The following is a 14,823-nucleotide window of genomic DNA, read 5'->3' on the forward strand; positions in this document are numbered from 1 at the left end:
TCTCTCTCTCTCTCTCTCTCTCTATATAAATGGAGCAAATTTAAAAAAAAAACAATTTTGACAGTTTCTTAGTTATATTTTAAATCATAATAATGTCTTTTAAAGGTGTTGAATAATTGTATTTGATTTGATAGAAGATAAAAGAATATATATATATATATATATATATATATATATATAAAGTGTGGTAATTGAGAATGGTTTGACAATTGTATTCTCGTAATGATGTCTTCCTCCCTTCTCAAAAAATTATTATGATGTTGTTAGGGTTTACGTGGCTAATATTTGTGTTTAACTAAAACACTTGTAGGAAAGAACTTGTTTTGTGGTTAAATGATACTGATTCTTAAAAGTTCTAGGAGATTGCAAAGACAAAATCAAATCCCGAAGAGATAAAATCAAATCAGGAAGATGAAATTGAATCAAATTTTTTGGAGTTAAGAGATATATATAAAAAAGATCTACAAAAAGATAAAACCAAATCTCAAAGAACAGATCTGCAATACATCTGACCATATATAAAAGAAAGAGTTTGGAGTATAAAAAAAACACACACAAAAAGAGAGAACTTGAGAGAGTTTATTCTATTCCAAGAGAGTTTTTATTCTGGTGAGTGTCATTTGAGAGAAAGTGAATTGTAATTGAGGGGGAGTCCGAAAGTATTAATAGTGGCGAATCATTCAGGGGAGTATGGAAATATTTGGGGTGTGTTTTGGTGGCAGAATTCACGTTGTAAAGAGAAACAAACTCATATGAGTTATGTTCGTGGGTTGAATTAAGCTCGAATGAAAAAGATTTATAATTCATGATCTTTACAAGTGAATATAATCATTGGTTTGTTGAAGATCTAATGCGTATTCGTTAATTTTTTCAGATATATTTAAATTAAATTCTTTTACCACACAATTGATCCACTTAATTAATTGCATGTGATCCACTTAATATTTTAAGTTTAGAATTATCTTTAATCACGTAATTAATTGCGTCATTTCCTCTTTACTATTAAAATCAGACCCAAAATTTTAAAATAAGTTTATCATCTACCATACCATTGAATCACCTTAATGGGTAGATTGTTATCATATAGACGATCATGAATATGTTCTTCATCGCAAGAAATACTAAAATTTTATTAATTGTTCGTGGAAGACAAAGCAAAAAGGTAGATTATATAATAATAATAATAATAATAATAATAATAATTACATCATGCACATGCACTCGGTGACTCAAAATAAAGAGCTCCACATCCACATCTGATACAAAAGAAAAAGAAAAAAAAGTTATATATATATATATAATGTGGAAAAAAATGCGAATCCTATTGCATCAATAGGTTGCTGTCTGACAGTGACATCCTAATTAAAAACGTTATTAATATTTTTAGTAAGCCTTTGATTTATAGTCAGATGTTGACCCACCTAACCTAAATAATTAAAATATACATGAAATATATCTAAAAGTTTTAGCTCACTAAAACTAAAACTAGGACAAATAAAATATTTTAAATATTGGAGTTAATGCAAAAATGTGTATTGACACTTGACAGTGAGAATATACATCATACACTAGGCTGCTTATAAATCCACATGCTTTTAAGTACAGTAATCTTTATAATAAAATTAAATTTATACTTGTTATCGTTATGGATTTAAACATTTAATTTAAATTTAACAATACTAATTGTTTGAATCACTTTAAAACTACAATTGATCATTCCTGCTGTACTAGTGTTTAAGATGGTAAATGAGGCTAATTGGATCGGTTAAATTTAATCTTCTAATCGTTATTTCGGTTAGCGGATTAGGATTCGAGTGGTTTAATAAACCGTTTATCGATTTTTGTGTTGGTTTGATAGATTAAATCGAGAGTGAAAACGACGATGTATAATGTTAATGAGACAAGAGTGATACACACAGACCATGGACGGAACCATATGTAATTAGGTAGAGTTTCATGTCCCATCTTTATAAATTAAAAATTATAATTTATTTATAAAATTAATAAAATTTTAACCTGTGTTAAAAAACCTCATGTGATTTGTAATTTTTTTTTGGTCTAACCCTTTCCTCCCACTCTTTTCCCTTTTATAAGTTTCTCTTTTCTCTTGTTTTTTGTTACATCGTCTCTTTTTTTCCCTTTAATTTTTATCCATTTTTTAAAATATTTCTCTTCTATCTCGGTAACAACCCAAATTATAATAATAATAATAATAATAATAATAATAATAATAATAATAATAAAAAAAAAAAAATTTCGACACCGTAATTTTCCTCGCGTTGCAACAACCACCTCACCCTCTCTCTCTCTCTCTCTCTCTCTCTCTGTGTTTTCTGGTTGCCAACAATGGAGGATGAAACGAATTGGCTGAGCCCCAAGGTTCTGTTTCTGTCTGTAATGGTGGGTTGTGTAATGGTGAAAGGCGTGGCCTTGCTCTGGTGGAGACCAAGAAAGATCGAAGAGCATTTCTCGAAACAGGGGATCCGTGGTCCTCCTTACCACTTCTTCATCGGCAACGTCAGAGAACTTGTCGGGATGATGCTCAAAGCTTCCTCCCACCCCATGCCTTTCTCTCACAACATTCTTCCTAGGGTTCTTTCCTTTTACCACCATTGGAGGAAAATCTACGGTTAGTTCTCTTAATCACATAAAAAAAAAAAAGAAACCCATCAAATTTCGCAGCTTTCTTTTGGTCCCTTGTTCTCATATGATGATCATTTCTGGTTTTTGAAAAAGTCGTCAATTGTGGTCTCAAGCGTTAGAGAGCCGTCTCAGAGGCTCATTGACTGTAATTCTGGATTCAGAAAACGGATGAGCTGAATTCAGGATTCTTCATCATTCTTGCTCGGCTTCACTCGTGGCATTTTCTGGGTTTCCCCCTTTTTCTTCCTCGTAAAGATTTGCTACCGTAACTTTTTCTTCTCCTTATTGTGTCATGTTCGCCGAATATATATATAAACATATGAATATATATAAAAATACGTATTTTATAAGTATGTATATTATATATATATATAGATAAATATATATTTTTTATAATCCAAAAATTCAGCGGATCTTTACATTTGGATTTGAATTCGTGATAAAAAAATACTTTTTTCGAAGTGTATCAGAGGAAGCTTTGGAAACACAGGTCTGCAATGGAGCAATGAACAATTGAAGAAGAAGATGAAGAACAGAGATGAGAGAGAGATTCCTGAACTTTGTATTTCCCCTCACTTACTTAGAAAATGATGTACATCTCAATTTATACACAAATAAAGAATAAAGGCTACATAACAAACAAAAGACCAATCACTATCCTATAAAGCTGTACTAATGAAACTGTAGAATATGGGCATGAACCTCCTGTACAATGCTTTCTGTAGTACCAGCACAATAATTTTGATGTTCCCCTTAATATGCCCCCTCAAGATGGAGAATACAAATTATGTATTCCCATCTTGGAGAGCAAGAACTGATATCGATCAGAAGCCAGAGGTTTTGTCATGATATCTGCAACTTGCTGATGAGAGGAGACATGTAAAAGCTTCAGCAAACCGTTCTTGATGTGATTTCGGATGAAGTGACAGTCAAGTTCGATATGTTTCGAACGCTCATGGTGAACCAGATTGCTTGCCAAGTGAAGTGCAGATTGATTGTCACAAAATATAGTGAACGGCTTAGGGCAATGAATCTGTAATTCTGCCAAGATCGAAGTCAACCACAACAATTCACAAGAAGTATGGGCCAATGCTCTGTATTCGGATTCAGAGCTACTTCGAGAGATAGTGGGCTGTTTCTTGGCCTTCCATGAGCTCAAAGAAGAACCCAAGAACACGCAGTAACCTGTGATTGATCGCCTAGTGTCGGGGCATGAAGCCCAGTCAGCATCAGAATAGGCACTGAGTGTAATCGAAGACGAAGTTGAATACCAAAGACCCTGTGCAGGGGCCTGTTTCAGATACTTTAGCACCCGAAAAGCAGCTTTCAAATGAGTTGTGCGAGGCTGGGACATGTACTGACTAAGCTTCTGAACGGCGAAGCAGATGTCAGGTCGAGTTACAGATAAGTAAATGAGCTTCCCGATTAACTGCCTGTAAAACAAACCATCAGGTAAGGGCTCACCAGAATGCAGACCAAGCTTCTCTCTGGTATCCATGGGAGTACCAACAGGTTTAGCTCCCAATAAACCATATTCCTCTAGAAGCTCCAAAGTGTATTTGCGTTGATTCAAATGTATACCAGTAGAGCAACGAGCGATCTCAATACCAAGGAAGTATCGGAGTTGACCCAAATCCTTGACTTGAAAATTCTGGTGCAGAGTGAATTTAGTTGCAGAAATCAGTGCTTCATCATTACCGGCGATCAAGATATCATCCACATAAATCAGAATAAGTATGATAGAAGGCCCATTGCGTTTGATGAACAAGGAATTGTCTCCAACAGATTGCTGAAAACCTGCTGAAATCAAAACTCCAGACAGCTTTATGTTCCATTGGCGGCTGGCTTGTTTCAGACCATATAATGACCTATTAAGTCTGCAAACAGAATTCTCAGGCAAAGAAGCACCAGTCAAAGTTGAGTAACCAGGAGGTAAGAGCATATAAATTTCTTCTGACAAATCACCATTGATGAATGCATTGGAGACATCCATCTGCTGCAAAAACCAATTCTGTGAAGCTGCAAGAGACAAGATTAGTCGAACTGTAGTTAACTTAGCTACAGGACTGAAAGTGTCTAAGTAGTCCAAGCCTTCAATTTGAGTATAGCCTTTGGCTACTAATCTTGCCTTGTGTTTGTCAACACTTCCATCAGCATTATACTTGGTTTTAAATACCCATTTGCAGCCAACCGGATGTTTATCAGAGGGCAATGCACAAACAGTCCAAGTATTAGCCCGAGAAAGAGCAGCTAACTCAGTTTCCATAGCAGCTCGCCACTTATCAGACTTGATGGCCTGAAGATAGGTTTTGGGTTCTGTTTCGGTCATAATAGACAGGGTAAAAAAACGATAAGGTTCAGAGAGTTTGGTGTAGGAAAGGAAAGAAGAAAGCGGGTATGGAGTTTTTGATGTATGTGGGAGGGTAGTGTTATGTCGAAGAAGGTAACAATGGTAGTCACTGAGATAAGCAGGAGGCTTAGTCTGTCGCTGTGATTTTCTAATGTTCTCAGGATATTCAACTCGTGGACATATTTGAGTGATGGTGGTAGGATTTGGATCAGAAGGAATGACAAAAGAAGAGTCATATAGGTAAAATGGCTGTGAAGGAGATGTAAAGAAATCCAAAGAAGCAGTCGACACAGGTTTATCTTTGAATGGGAATATGGTCTCATGAAAAATAACATCCCGAGAAATTGAAACGACATTGGATTCAAGGTTGAGAACCTTGTATCCTTTAATGTCGGGAGGGTATCCAAGAAACACCGAAGGCGTAGCACGAGCCGAGAATTTATGACGATCTTTGGTAAGGGTGGACACATAACAAAGACAACCGAAGACTCGAAGGTGTGAATAGGTAGGTTCTGTTTTGGTTAGTCGTTCAAAGGGGGATTGGTTGTCAAGAATTGGTGATGGGGTTCGATTGATAAGGTAAACTGCAGTCCTTATACAATCTGCCCAGTAACATAATGGAACGTTGGACTGGAAAATGAGTGCCCGTGCTACATTTAATATATGTTGGTGTTTCCGCTCAACAACGGAATTTTGGGATGGTGTATAGGGACACGAAAATTGATGAGTGATGCCCTTTTTGGAGATGAGTTCAGAGAATTTCAGTTCTGGGGCATGATCAGATCTGATTGATTTAACAGACATAGCAAAATGCTTCTCAATATAAGATAAGAAAGCTGGGAAAAGAGTGTTTACATCACTTTTGCAACGCATCATATAAATCCAAGTGAGTCTGGTAAAATCATCAACCAAAGTGAGAAAGTATTTGTATCCCTCTATACTGGGTAAATGAAAAGGACCCCAGGTATCTAAGTGTATCAAATCAAAAGGGTTAGCCGACATGTGGCCTGTCGATGTTGCTTTGCCAAGGGACATACAGAACAGTCAGCATTGGCATCGCGTGTGGGTAGAAACTGAAGATGCAAAGGAGAAGAACCAGACTCTTGGATTTTGTATCTTGAGGGATGACCAAAATGGCTATGCCATATATTGACTGGAACTACTGATAGTGCTGTACACAGGGACTTGGATAAACAGTGCGCAGAAGAAAGAGGCTGCTGCACTTGATAGAGGTATAGATTGTGTTGTTGATCACCATTCCCAATCATCAAGTCCCGCGTAGGGTCCTGAATGATATAAGAGGAACGAGAAAAAGTGATCGTATAAGGATTATCCCTGGTTAATGCACTAACACTCAGCAGATTAAAATAAAAGGAAGGGATGTATAAAACAGAGTGTAAAATGAGAGTGTCTGAGAGCCTAACAGTGCCGGATTGAGAGACAGTCAAGACAGCACCATTCGGTAAGGTAACGGTCATGGTAGGAATGAGTTGAATATCCGAGAACATAGAAAAATGACAGCAAACATGACTTGTAGCTCCAGTATCCAGGATCCAAGTAAAAGGAGAATTACTAAAAAAAGAGTTAATGGTGGAAAGAAAGAAATGGTCGGGTAAGACAGAGAGAATACCTGGTGATGGCTGAGAAGATGGTTTGGTGACCAAGTCTGAGTTAGTAGAAGAGCTACCAAGGGTCTTGAGCTGAGACTGAAATTTCTCGAACAGAGCTTGAGCTTGTGCTAGAGTGGTTGTGGTGGATGCAGGGGAAGAAACATCAGTACTTTGTTTTTCCTTGTCAGAGGTGATCATATTCACAGAGGACTGAAACTTGGAACCAACGCCAAAACGAGGCTTCGGAAGGAGAGGTGGCTTGTAGTTGGAAACCATAGTGGTGTCCGAAGCTGAGGAACGAGAAGAAGGTGGGTAGCCATGTATCTTGTAACACCTCTGAATGGTATGACCCTGCATCCCGCAATGAGCACAAACTGGCCTGGACTTGTTGGTCGACGAGAATGGCGAACGAGGTCTGGCACTAGAGACAACGGTGGTCTGAAAAACGACCGAGTTCGGAGAAGGAGAAGAGGCATGGCGCTGGTGTTCCTCCTGAGCGATCATGTTGTACACCTTCGACAAGCTAGGAAGGGGATCGACCATTAAGATCTGGCGCCGAGCAGGTTGGTAGGACTCGTTCAGTTTCATTAAGAACTTGACCACATTGCGTCTGTCTAGAAGCTCAAGAAGCTTCTTGTTCGCTTGACAGGTACATCCTCTGCAAGTGCAAACTGGGTAAGGCTCATAGCTCTTTAACTCCTCCCACAGAGCGTTGAGCTTTGTGAAGAAAGTGTTGAGCTCCATGGAACCTTGTTGTAGAGTTTCGAGTTTCTGTTCGACATGAAAAATCTTCGAAACATTGGTCTGCTTGTACCTGGTCTCCAGGGTCTGCCAGATAATGTCTGCTTCATCTAGGTACATGATTAGGCTTCCAATCTCAGGAGAGACAGAGTTGCTCAACCATGTACAGATAATGGCATTGCATCTAGACCATGCTCCAAAGTCTCTGTGGGTGGTTTCAGGTTTGGGTATGGTGCCCAAAACAAAACCGAGTTTGTTCTTGGCGAGGAGAGATTTGGTGATGGAACGAGACCAAAGGGTGTAGTTCATCTCACCGGTGAGTTTTTCAGCGACGAGGGTGATGCTTGATGTATCGGCAGCATGAAGAAATAAGGGGTTGGAATAGGGATCTGGGTTTGTGTTTGGGTTTTCGGTTTGGGTAACGGAAGTGGAAGAAATTTCAGATGGGGAATCGTCGGCCATGGTTGAAAGAAGGTAAATCGAAGAAGAAATAGGGTTAGGTTGGAGAAGGTTGAAAAAGAAGAAGAAACAGGTTTAGAAAGCGAAAGAAAAATAGATCTGGATCGTGTGAGGCTCTGATACCATTTCGAAGTGTATCAGAGGAAGCTTTGGAAACACAGGTCTGCAATGGAGCAATGAACAGTTGAAGAAGAAGATGAAGAACAGAGATGAGAGAGAGATTCCTGAACTTTGTATTTCCCCTCACTTACTTAGAAAATGAGCTGTACATCTCAATTTATACACAAATAAAGAATAAAGGCTACATAACAAACAAAGGACCAATCACTATCCTATAAAGCTGTACTAACGAAACTGTAGAATATGGGCATGAACCTCCTGTACAATGCTTTCTGTAGTACCAGCACAATAATTTTGATGTTCCCCTTAATAACTTTATATGTTTTTTCAAAGAATGAATTACATTTCTACTCGCAAGAAACGTCATCAAAAGTTGCATCAATTTATCAATTTTTATGCGAAAAATCGCATTTGTTCATGTTTTACATATTTAATACGATTCGTTTTGTCTCTGATACGACCCGTGTCAAAGTTTGAACAAAAATAAAATTCTTTCAGAGAATTGACATGATATGTATTGCATTTAACACTGCCCGTATTACATTCGACACAGTTTGAATACAGCTTTCTCTCAGACAATTTGGCATAGTTCATATTGTATTTAACGCAGTCCGTGTCGAATCTTCACACCTAAATTTTACTGCTAAATATAAGTATATATTTCACCAAACATATAAATATATGTACTTTACCAATTCATAATATAAACATTTACGAATATATAACTTCTTTACCATATATGTAATATATATAAATATAAATCAAACTAGAGATTTTTTCGGCCAATCATTTATTCTAAAATATCCAACATATATAGCATCTCCAAAACTCTACAAGTTTGAGAAAAATCCGAACTGTTCGTGAGTGAGTACTCGATCAAATATCTATATAATAAGAGTGTTTAAACATACAAAAATTTGTGTTAGTTTTTAGAGTCATTATATAATTTAGGATTTAATATAGAATAACATAAATGTTTGTGTATTATTCTAAAATTTTAAATAGATATTTTATATAGAATTTTGTTATAAATTTATGTATTAATACAGATTTTCAAAAAATAATAAAAAGTATAAAATAATATGCTATCATCATCTTGCCGATAATAATTAGTACGAGATTTTATAGAGGTAAACTTTTTAGAATATCGGAAGAAGTAGGACTGTAGGAGAAATAATAGGTAATATTGTCAATTAAAGATTTATCTTTTTCCTAAATCAGCCAAAGCGAATTATACTGTATCGTTTCGCGTGACAATGACGATAACTACATGACGAGTTTCCGACGTAAATCGTGAGATCAACACCTCAATATCATAATCCCAATTTATCATCTCTCCATCACGTGACGTTAAATGCGTACCGCATCTCGAGAGTCGAGATGAATATAGCTCAATGGCAGATACCGTAATATTCCCTTAAATTCGAGGGTAAATACCTCAGATACATTTCGCAGGGAAAAGCTTTGTCGTGTCGTGAGGGATCTGCGACGACTCTGCGACACGCTGACATAGCTACTTCACTCACCTAATTCAACACTAACCGTTGGATTGCATTCTTCGGAGTCAAAGCAGCAGATCTACGGTAATACATTCTCAGTGCAAAACTTCTATGATGTAGAGGATTATAGCTCCATGGAGTACAGCTGGCAACTAGAGATTCCCAGCCGATAACGTCGAGAAATGTAGTCGGCTAAGTCGTATACACTGTTCTTAATGATAACCTAACTAACTTATCGTCTCTTCATATTAGAACCACATGTGCTTATCAAATAATACGTAAACTACTTATCACATATATTATCGGTCACCTTCTCTTATTAAAATCACCATTTCTGCAAGTTTTAATGTCCGTATAAATATTATGAAGAGAGAGAAACTCCATTCTCTAGATAGAGAGAGAGGAAAGAGAGGTTCTTTTTTCATTTCCTCTTTTTTTTTTTTTTGTAGAGAGAAAAAGAATCCATCATCAATCGCTTCACCTCTTTCATCTCTAGAGAGAGAAACTTGGTCTTCTGTCTGAAGATCGATCTCTTCTCCATGGTAAGTAAGCTTCACGCTTCTGTCTCTGCCTCTGTTAATGGAATCTAGCTGTTTGAATTTATGTTTAATTTATTTCAGATTTGCGTTGCCCTAGCTTTTCTGGGTTTTGCTTTTTCCCCCTTCTCAATAATTATTTCTTATTCTTTTTTTCATGTAGTAAAAAAGATACTCTTTTTAGCTATTTAATTCAATCGCCAATACTAGAAAGACCTAAACTTTGTGATTGTTTCTTCCCTTTTAACACTAATTATCTGCAGAAATGAGGAGATATCTGGAGAATGTTTTGAAGATAGTTTAAAGATCTAGTTGCAGGTGCTAATTTCGAATTCCCTTTTCTTTTTTCTTTTAACTTTTTTATTTATCCGAAACTTCGAAACCCATTTTAGCTGATTTTCCGCCGTTCGTGTTTATGGTGGCCATTGATTTTTGTAGATCTGGTGATAGTTTTTGGTGGGTCTTCAGCATCTGAGTTGAAAAGTCTCGGATTGAAGGAAACATGTCTTCCCTCAGTAGAGAGCTCGTGTTCTTGATCTTACAGTTTCTTGATGAAGAGAAGTTCAAAGAGACTGTTCATAAGTAAGTTGTGTCATGTCCTATTTCTGCATTTCACCCACTTCCGATCTGATAGCTCAGACTGAGATTTCAAGTTCCAACGAACCTGGGAGTTCTTGGTTTATTTGTAACTTCAATCATAGTGTTAAGTGGAGAATTTCGTAATGCATTGCTTCATTGCTGGAAATAGGCTTGAACAAGAATCTGGATTTTTCTTCAATATGAAGTATTTTGAGGATGAGGTGCACAATGGTAACTGGGATGAGGTGGAGAGATATCTCTCAGGGTTCACGAAAGTGGACGATAACCGATATTCCATGAAAATATTCTTCGAGATCAGGAAACAGAAGTATCTTGAGGCATTGGATAAGTAAGTCACGGACTTTTTTTTTTTCAATTTATTAGCTACAATGCGAGTAAAATAACAAATGAAAACCTGTGTTTTGATCTGAAAACTGGCATGTTTCTCGTAGGCATGATCGTCCAAAAGCTGTGGATATTCTGGTGAAGGATTTGAAAGTGTTTTCCACCTTCAACGAAGAGCTTTTCAAGGAAATCACTCAGCTCTTGACATTAGAGAACTTCCGGTGAGAAATTTCGGGTTTACACCATTTCCGGGCTTTAGCTGTAGTGCAAAAGAGAAGATGGGGATATTTATAAGTGTTTTAAGTTGTTGAAAATTGTAGGGAGAATGAACAGTTATCCAAGTACGGGGACACGAAGTCGGCAAGAGCTATCATGTTGGTGGAACTCAAGAAGCTAATTGAAGCAAATCCATTATTCCGCGATAAATTGCAGTTTCCTACCCTTAGAAACTCGAGGCTGAGGACTCTGATCAACCAGAGGTGATTGATTGTCTCTTGTCACTGTTCTTGTTCACTTCAAGTTTGCATCTTTTTTCAGCTGTTTGATCGGCGATTTTTTCTTTTAATGTAACTTACAGCTTAAACTGGCAACACCAACTTTGTAAAAACCCGAGGCCTAACCCAGATATCAAAACTCTTTTCGTGGATCATTCATGTGGCCCACCTAATGGTGCAAGGGCACCTTCCCCTGTAAACAATCCGCTTCTCGGGTCATTACCAAAAGCAGGGGGATTTCCTCCTTTGGGTGCACATGGGGTAGGTTAATTTACAAGGGTTTCCATTTCATTGGCCACGTTCGTTTTTTCGATAAAGCCTTCACGAAACATGTTTGACGAGTCTCTTATACTTCAGCCATTTCAGCCCACACCTTCACCGGTTCCAACACCTCTTGCTGGTTGGATGTCTAGTCCTTCCACTGTTCCTCATCCAGCTGTGTCTGGAGGAGCCATAGCTCTTGGAGCTCCATCTATCCCAGGTGTTTGTTTATAGAAATGTCTGTGCATACATACATACATTTTCTCCGTGTCTGCAAGTGTATATCTTCTTGCATATCCTCCTCTTTCAATCTCCCCGACCTTAAAGTTATGCTCTTGGTGGTCTTTCGCTGTTTGCTTACCTTGTAATGTCTTTCTTGTTTGATGTAGCTGCCCTGAAACACCCGAGGACTCCACCAACTAATTCTTCTGTAGATTACCCTTCAGGGGATTCTGACCATGTCTCCAAAAGAACAAGACCTATGATGGGAATCTCCGATGAAGTAATTCAATCCTGATCAAGAGTTGCTTTCTTTGTAACGATTATGACGCATTAGCATTACCCCGATTCTTTTGTTTTCCTCATGTGTAGGTGAACTTAGGAGTTAACATGTTACCTATGACGTTCCCGGGACAAGCCCATGGTCATACTCAGGCTTTCAAAGCACCCGATGACTTGCCCAAGACAGTTGCTCGGTCTTTGAGCCAGGGCTCGTCTCCTATGAGCATGGATTTCCATCCGGTTAAGCAGACTCTGCTACTAGGTATATAGATATCTCTTTCTTGACATGTATACACATTTTCGAGTAATCATCGGTTTTCTAACTCAGGAAAAAAAAACTGCTTCTTTTGTGTCTTTTCTTTCAGTTGGTACAAATGTAGGGGATATCGGACTCTGGGAAGTCGGTTCTCGTGAACGTCTAGTGCAGAAAACATTCAAAGTTTGGGACTTGAATAAATGCTCAATGCCCCTGCAGGTACCCGTGGCAAGATAACAGAATGTTGATAATCCATATATGAATTTTCAGTGACCCGAAAAGTTTTGATCTTCAGGCTGCTTTGGTGAAAGATCCTGTAGTTTCTGTCAACCGTGTGATATGGAACCCTGATGGTTCCTTGTTCGGTGAGATTATTAGACATTTAAACTTTCGGTTATCTGAGATAGCAACCTTTCTCCGGTTTCCGTATATATCAAAGGCCCTCATTCTCAACTGCAGGAGTCGCTTACTCGAGGCACATCGTACAACTATACTCTTATCATGGGGGTGAAGACATGAGACAACACCTCGAGGTGTTACAATGTTCACAAGCCTTTTCTTACATTCGTTTGCTTCTGGATCATATTGTCATAGAAACGGTTTTTGAATCTCAGATCGATGCACATGTCGGTGGTGTAAACGATATCGCATTCTCTACTCCGAACAAGCAACTCTGTGTAATAACCTGTGGAGATGACAAGACCATCAAGGTTATAGCTTTTCTTGGTTTGTATTTTCTGTACTACATTTTTCCGGTTTCGGTTCTGAAGCGAATAGACTAATGGGGGCCAATACTTGTCGATTATATAGGTCTGGGATGCTGCCACGGGTGTTAAGCGACATACTTTCGAAGGCCACGAGGCTCCCGTATACTCTATCTGTCCTCACTACAAGGAAAACATTCAGGTACGAGTTCGTATTCTTTCAGTTCAGCTTTGAATCTGTCACCATCCATTTCTGAAGCATTGCGACCCGGCAGAAGATTCTTGAATTCGTTTCAGTTATTGACTCGTCTTTTGATTCCCGTGCTTCTAGTTCATCTTTTCAACAGCGCTCGATGGAAAGATAAAAGCGTGGTTATACGATAATATGGGTTCTCGGGTTGACTACGATGCTCCAGGTCGTTGGTGCACGACAATGGCGTATAGTGCCGATGGAACGAGGTTTAGCAAGCACCCTTCTTGCCCCGTTTTTTTCCATATCAAGAGGTGATTATATGAATGAACTAAAGTCTCGAGCTTTTACGATTGAAATCATTGCAGGCTCTTTTCGTGTGGAACGAGTAAAGACGGGGAATCGTACATAGTAGAGTGGAACGAGAGCGAAGGAGCCGTTAAAAGAACGTATCAAGGATTCCACAAGCGTTCTCTCGGTGTTGTGCAGTTCGATACGACCAAGAATCGGTACCTGGCTGCGGGTGATGACTTCTCCGTTAAGTTCTGGGATATGGATAATATACAACTTTTGACCGCCATTGATGCTGATGGAGGTCTTCAGGTACGTAAAACGAGATCTAAATCCTCGACATTGTCGAGATATTTCTCGGAGCTTTTTGCTAAAATGGTACATGCTAAAATCTGTCCTCTGTTATCTAGGCAAGCCCACGAATACGTTTTAACAAGGAAGGCTCTCTCTTGGCCGTCTCTGCTAACGAGAACGTGATCAAGATTTTGTCGAATTCTGATGGTTTAAGGCTATTGCACACATTCGAAAACATATCAGCGGAATCCTCCAAGGTACTGAAGTTTCAGCTTAGCGGATCTTCTTCGTGTTTACCGATCAAAAGCTTATCTGATACCACGATTTTGTGCAGCCTGCCATTAGCTCCATTGCTGCCAGTGCTAGTGCTGGCCTTGCGGATAGATCCGCTTCTGTTGTTTCGATCCCCGGAATGGTGCGAAAAATCTACCTTTTGTCGAGTGCTTTCTCGTTAATTCCCGCAGCTTTTTCTGGTTTTCGATCAAGCTTCTTCTATTGTCTTTATCTACAGAACGGAGAATCCCGAAATATGGTGGATGTGAAGCCGGTGATTACTGAAGAATCGAACGATAAGTCTAAGATATGGAAGCTCACCGAGATAAATGAACCCTCTCAGTGCCGGTCGTTGAGGCTCCCCGAGAATCTCAGAGTCACCAAGGTATTCGGCTCGAGAGCATGATATGTATATGTATATATACATGTGCACGCACACACATGTTACACCTATGCCGAGCTTTTACGGATTCGATTTTTACAGATTTCAAGATTGATTTTCACGAATTCGGGTAATGCTATCTTGGCGTTGGCTTCGAATGCTATCCATCTGCTATGGAAGTGGCAGCGAAATGACCGCAACTCAACTGGAAAGGTATAGATAAAATCTCTTTACATTCCCGAGATCCTTCTCTGCGATCTGTCTTTATAACGGGTGGATATAATGGTATTCGTCG

General features: G+C 38.6%; 2 protein-coding genes across 2 annotated transcripts in view; one reads left to right on the forward strand and one right to left on the reverse strand.

Annotated features, from left to right (window-relative positions):
* Nucleotides 1–6,244: 6,244 nt before the first annotated feature.
* Nucleotides 6,245–7,806, reverse strand: LOC104808363. Its single transcript, XM_010534038.1, has 2 exons — nt 6,624–7,806; nt 6,245–6,279 (listed from the first exon to the last, which is right to left on the reverse strand). The coding sequence occupies exons 1-2, from the start codon at nt 7,804–7,806 to the stop codon at nt 6,245–6,247; spliced, it is 1,218 nt and encodes a 405-aa protein (XP_010532340.1).
* Nucleotides 7,807–9,851: 2,045 nt separating this feature from the next.
* Nucleotides 9,852–14,823, forward strand: part of LOC104808364 (protein TOPLESS) — a 6,681-nt gene continuing 1,709 nt past the window's right edge. The window contains exons 1-21 of the mRNA XM_010534039.1: nt 9,852–9,964; nt 10,222–10,276; nt 10,397–10,540; nt 10,707–10,886; nt 10,990–11,103; nt 11,203–11,361; nt 11,460–11,637; nt 11,734–11,857; nt 12,027–12,139; nt 12,229–12,400; nt 12,504–12,613; nt 12,690–12,759; nt 12,854–12,927; nt 13,009–13,104; nt 13,205–13,300; nt 13,430–13,557; nt 13,657–13,891; nt 13,990–14,130; nt 14,208–14,288; nt 14,385–14,531; nt 14,631–14,741. Coding sequence (XP_010532341.1) covers nt 10,461–10,540; nt 10,707–10,886; nt 10,990–11,103; nt 11,203–11,361; nt 11,460–11,637; nt 11,734–11,857; nt 12,027–12,139; nt 12,229–12,400; nt 12,504–12,613; nt 12,690–12,759; nt 12,854–12,927; nt 13,009–13,104; nt 13,205–13,300; nt 13,430–13,557; nt 13,657–13,891; nt 13,990–14,130; nt 14,208–14,288; nt 14,385–14,531; nt 14,631–14,741 — 2,409 coding nt within the window. The 5' untranslated portion in view covers nt 9,852–9,964; nt 10,222–10,276; nt 10,397–10,460. The remainder of the gene's footprint in view (nt 9,965–10,221; nt 10,277–10,396; nt 10,541–10,706; nt 10,887–10,989; nt 11,104–11,202; nt 11,362–11,459; nt 11,638–11,733; nt 11,858–12,026; nt 12,140–12,228; nt 12,401–12,503; nt 12,614–12,689; nt 12,760–12,853; nt 12,928–13,008; nt 13,105–13,204; nt 13,301–13,429; nt 13,558–13,656; nt 13,892–13,989; nt 14,131–14,207; nt 14,289–14,384; nt 14,532–14,630; nt 14,742–14,823) is intronic.

This window comes from Tarenaya hassleriana, unplaced genomic scaffold, assembly GCF_000463585.1.
Source record: "Tarenaya hassleriana unplaced genomic scaffold, ASM46358v1 Cleome14, whole genome shotgun sequence".
Taxonomy (NCBI): domain Eukaryota; kingdom Viridiplantae; phylum Streptophyta; class Magnoliopsida; order Brassicales; family Cleomaceae; genus Tarenaya; species Tarenaya hassleriana.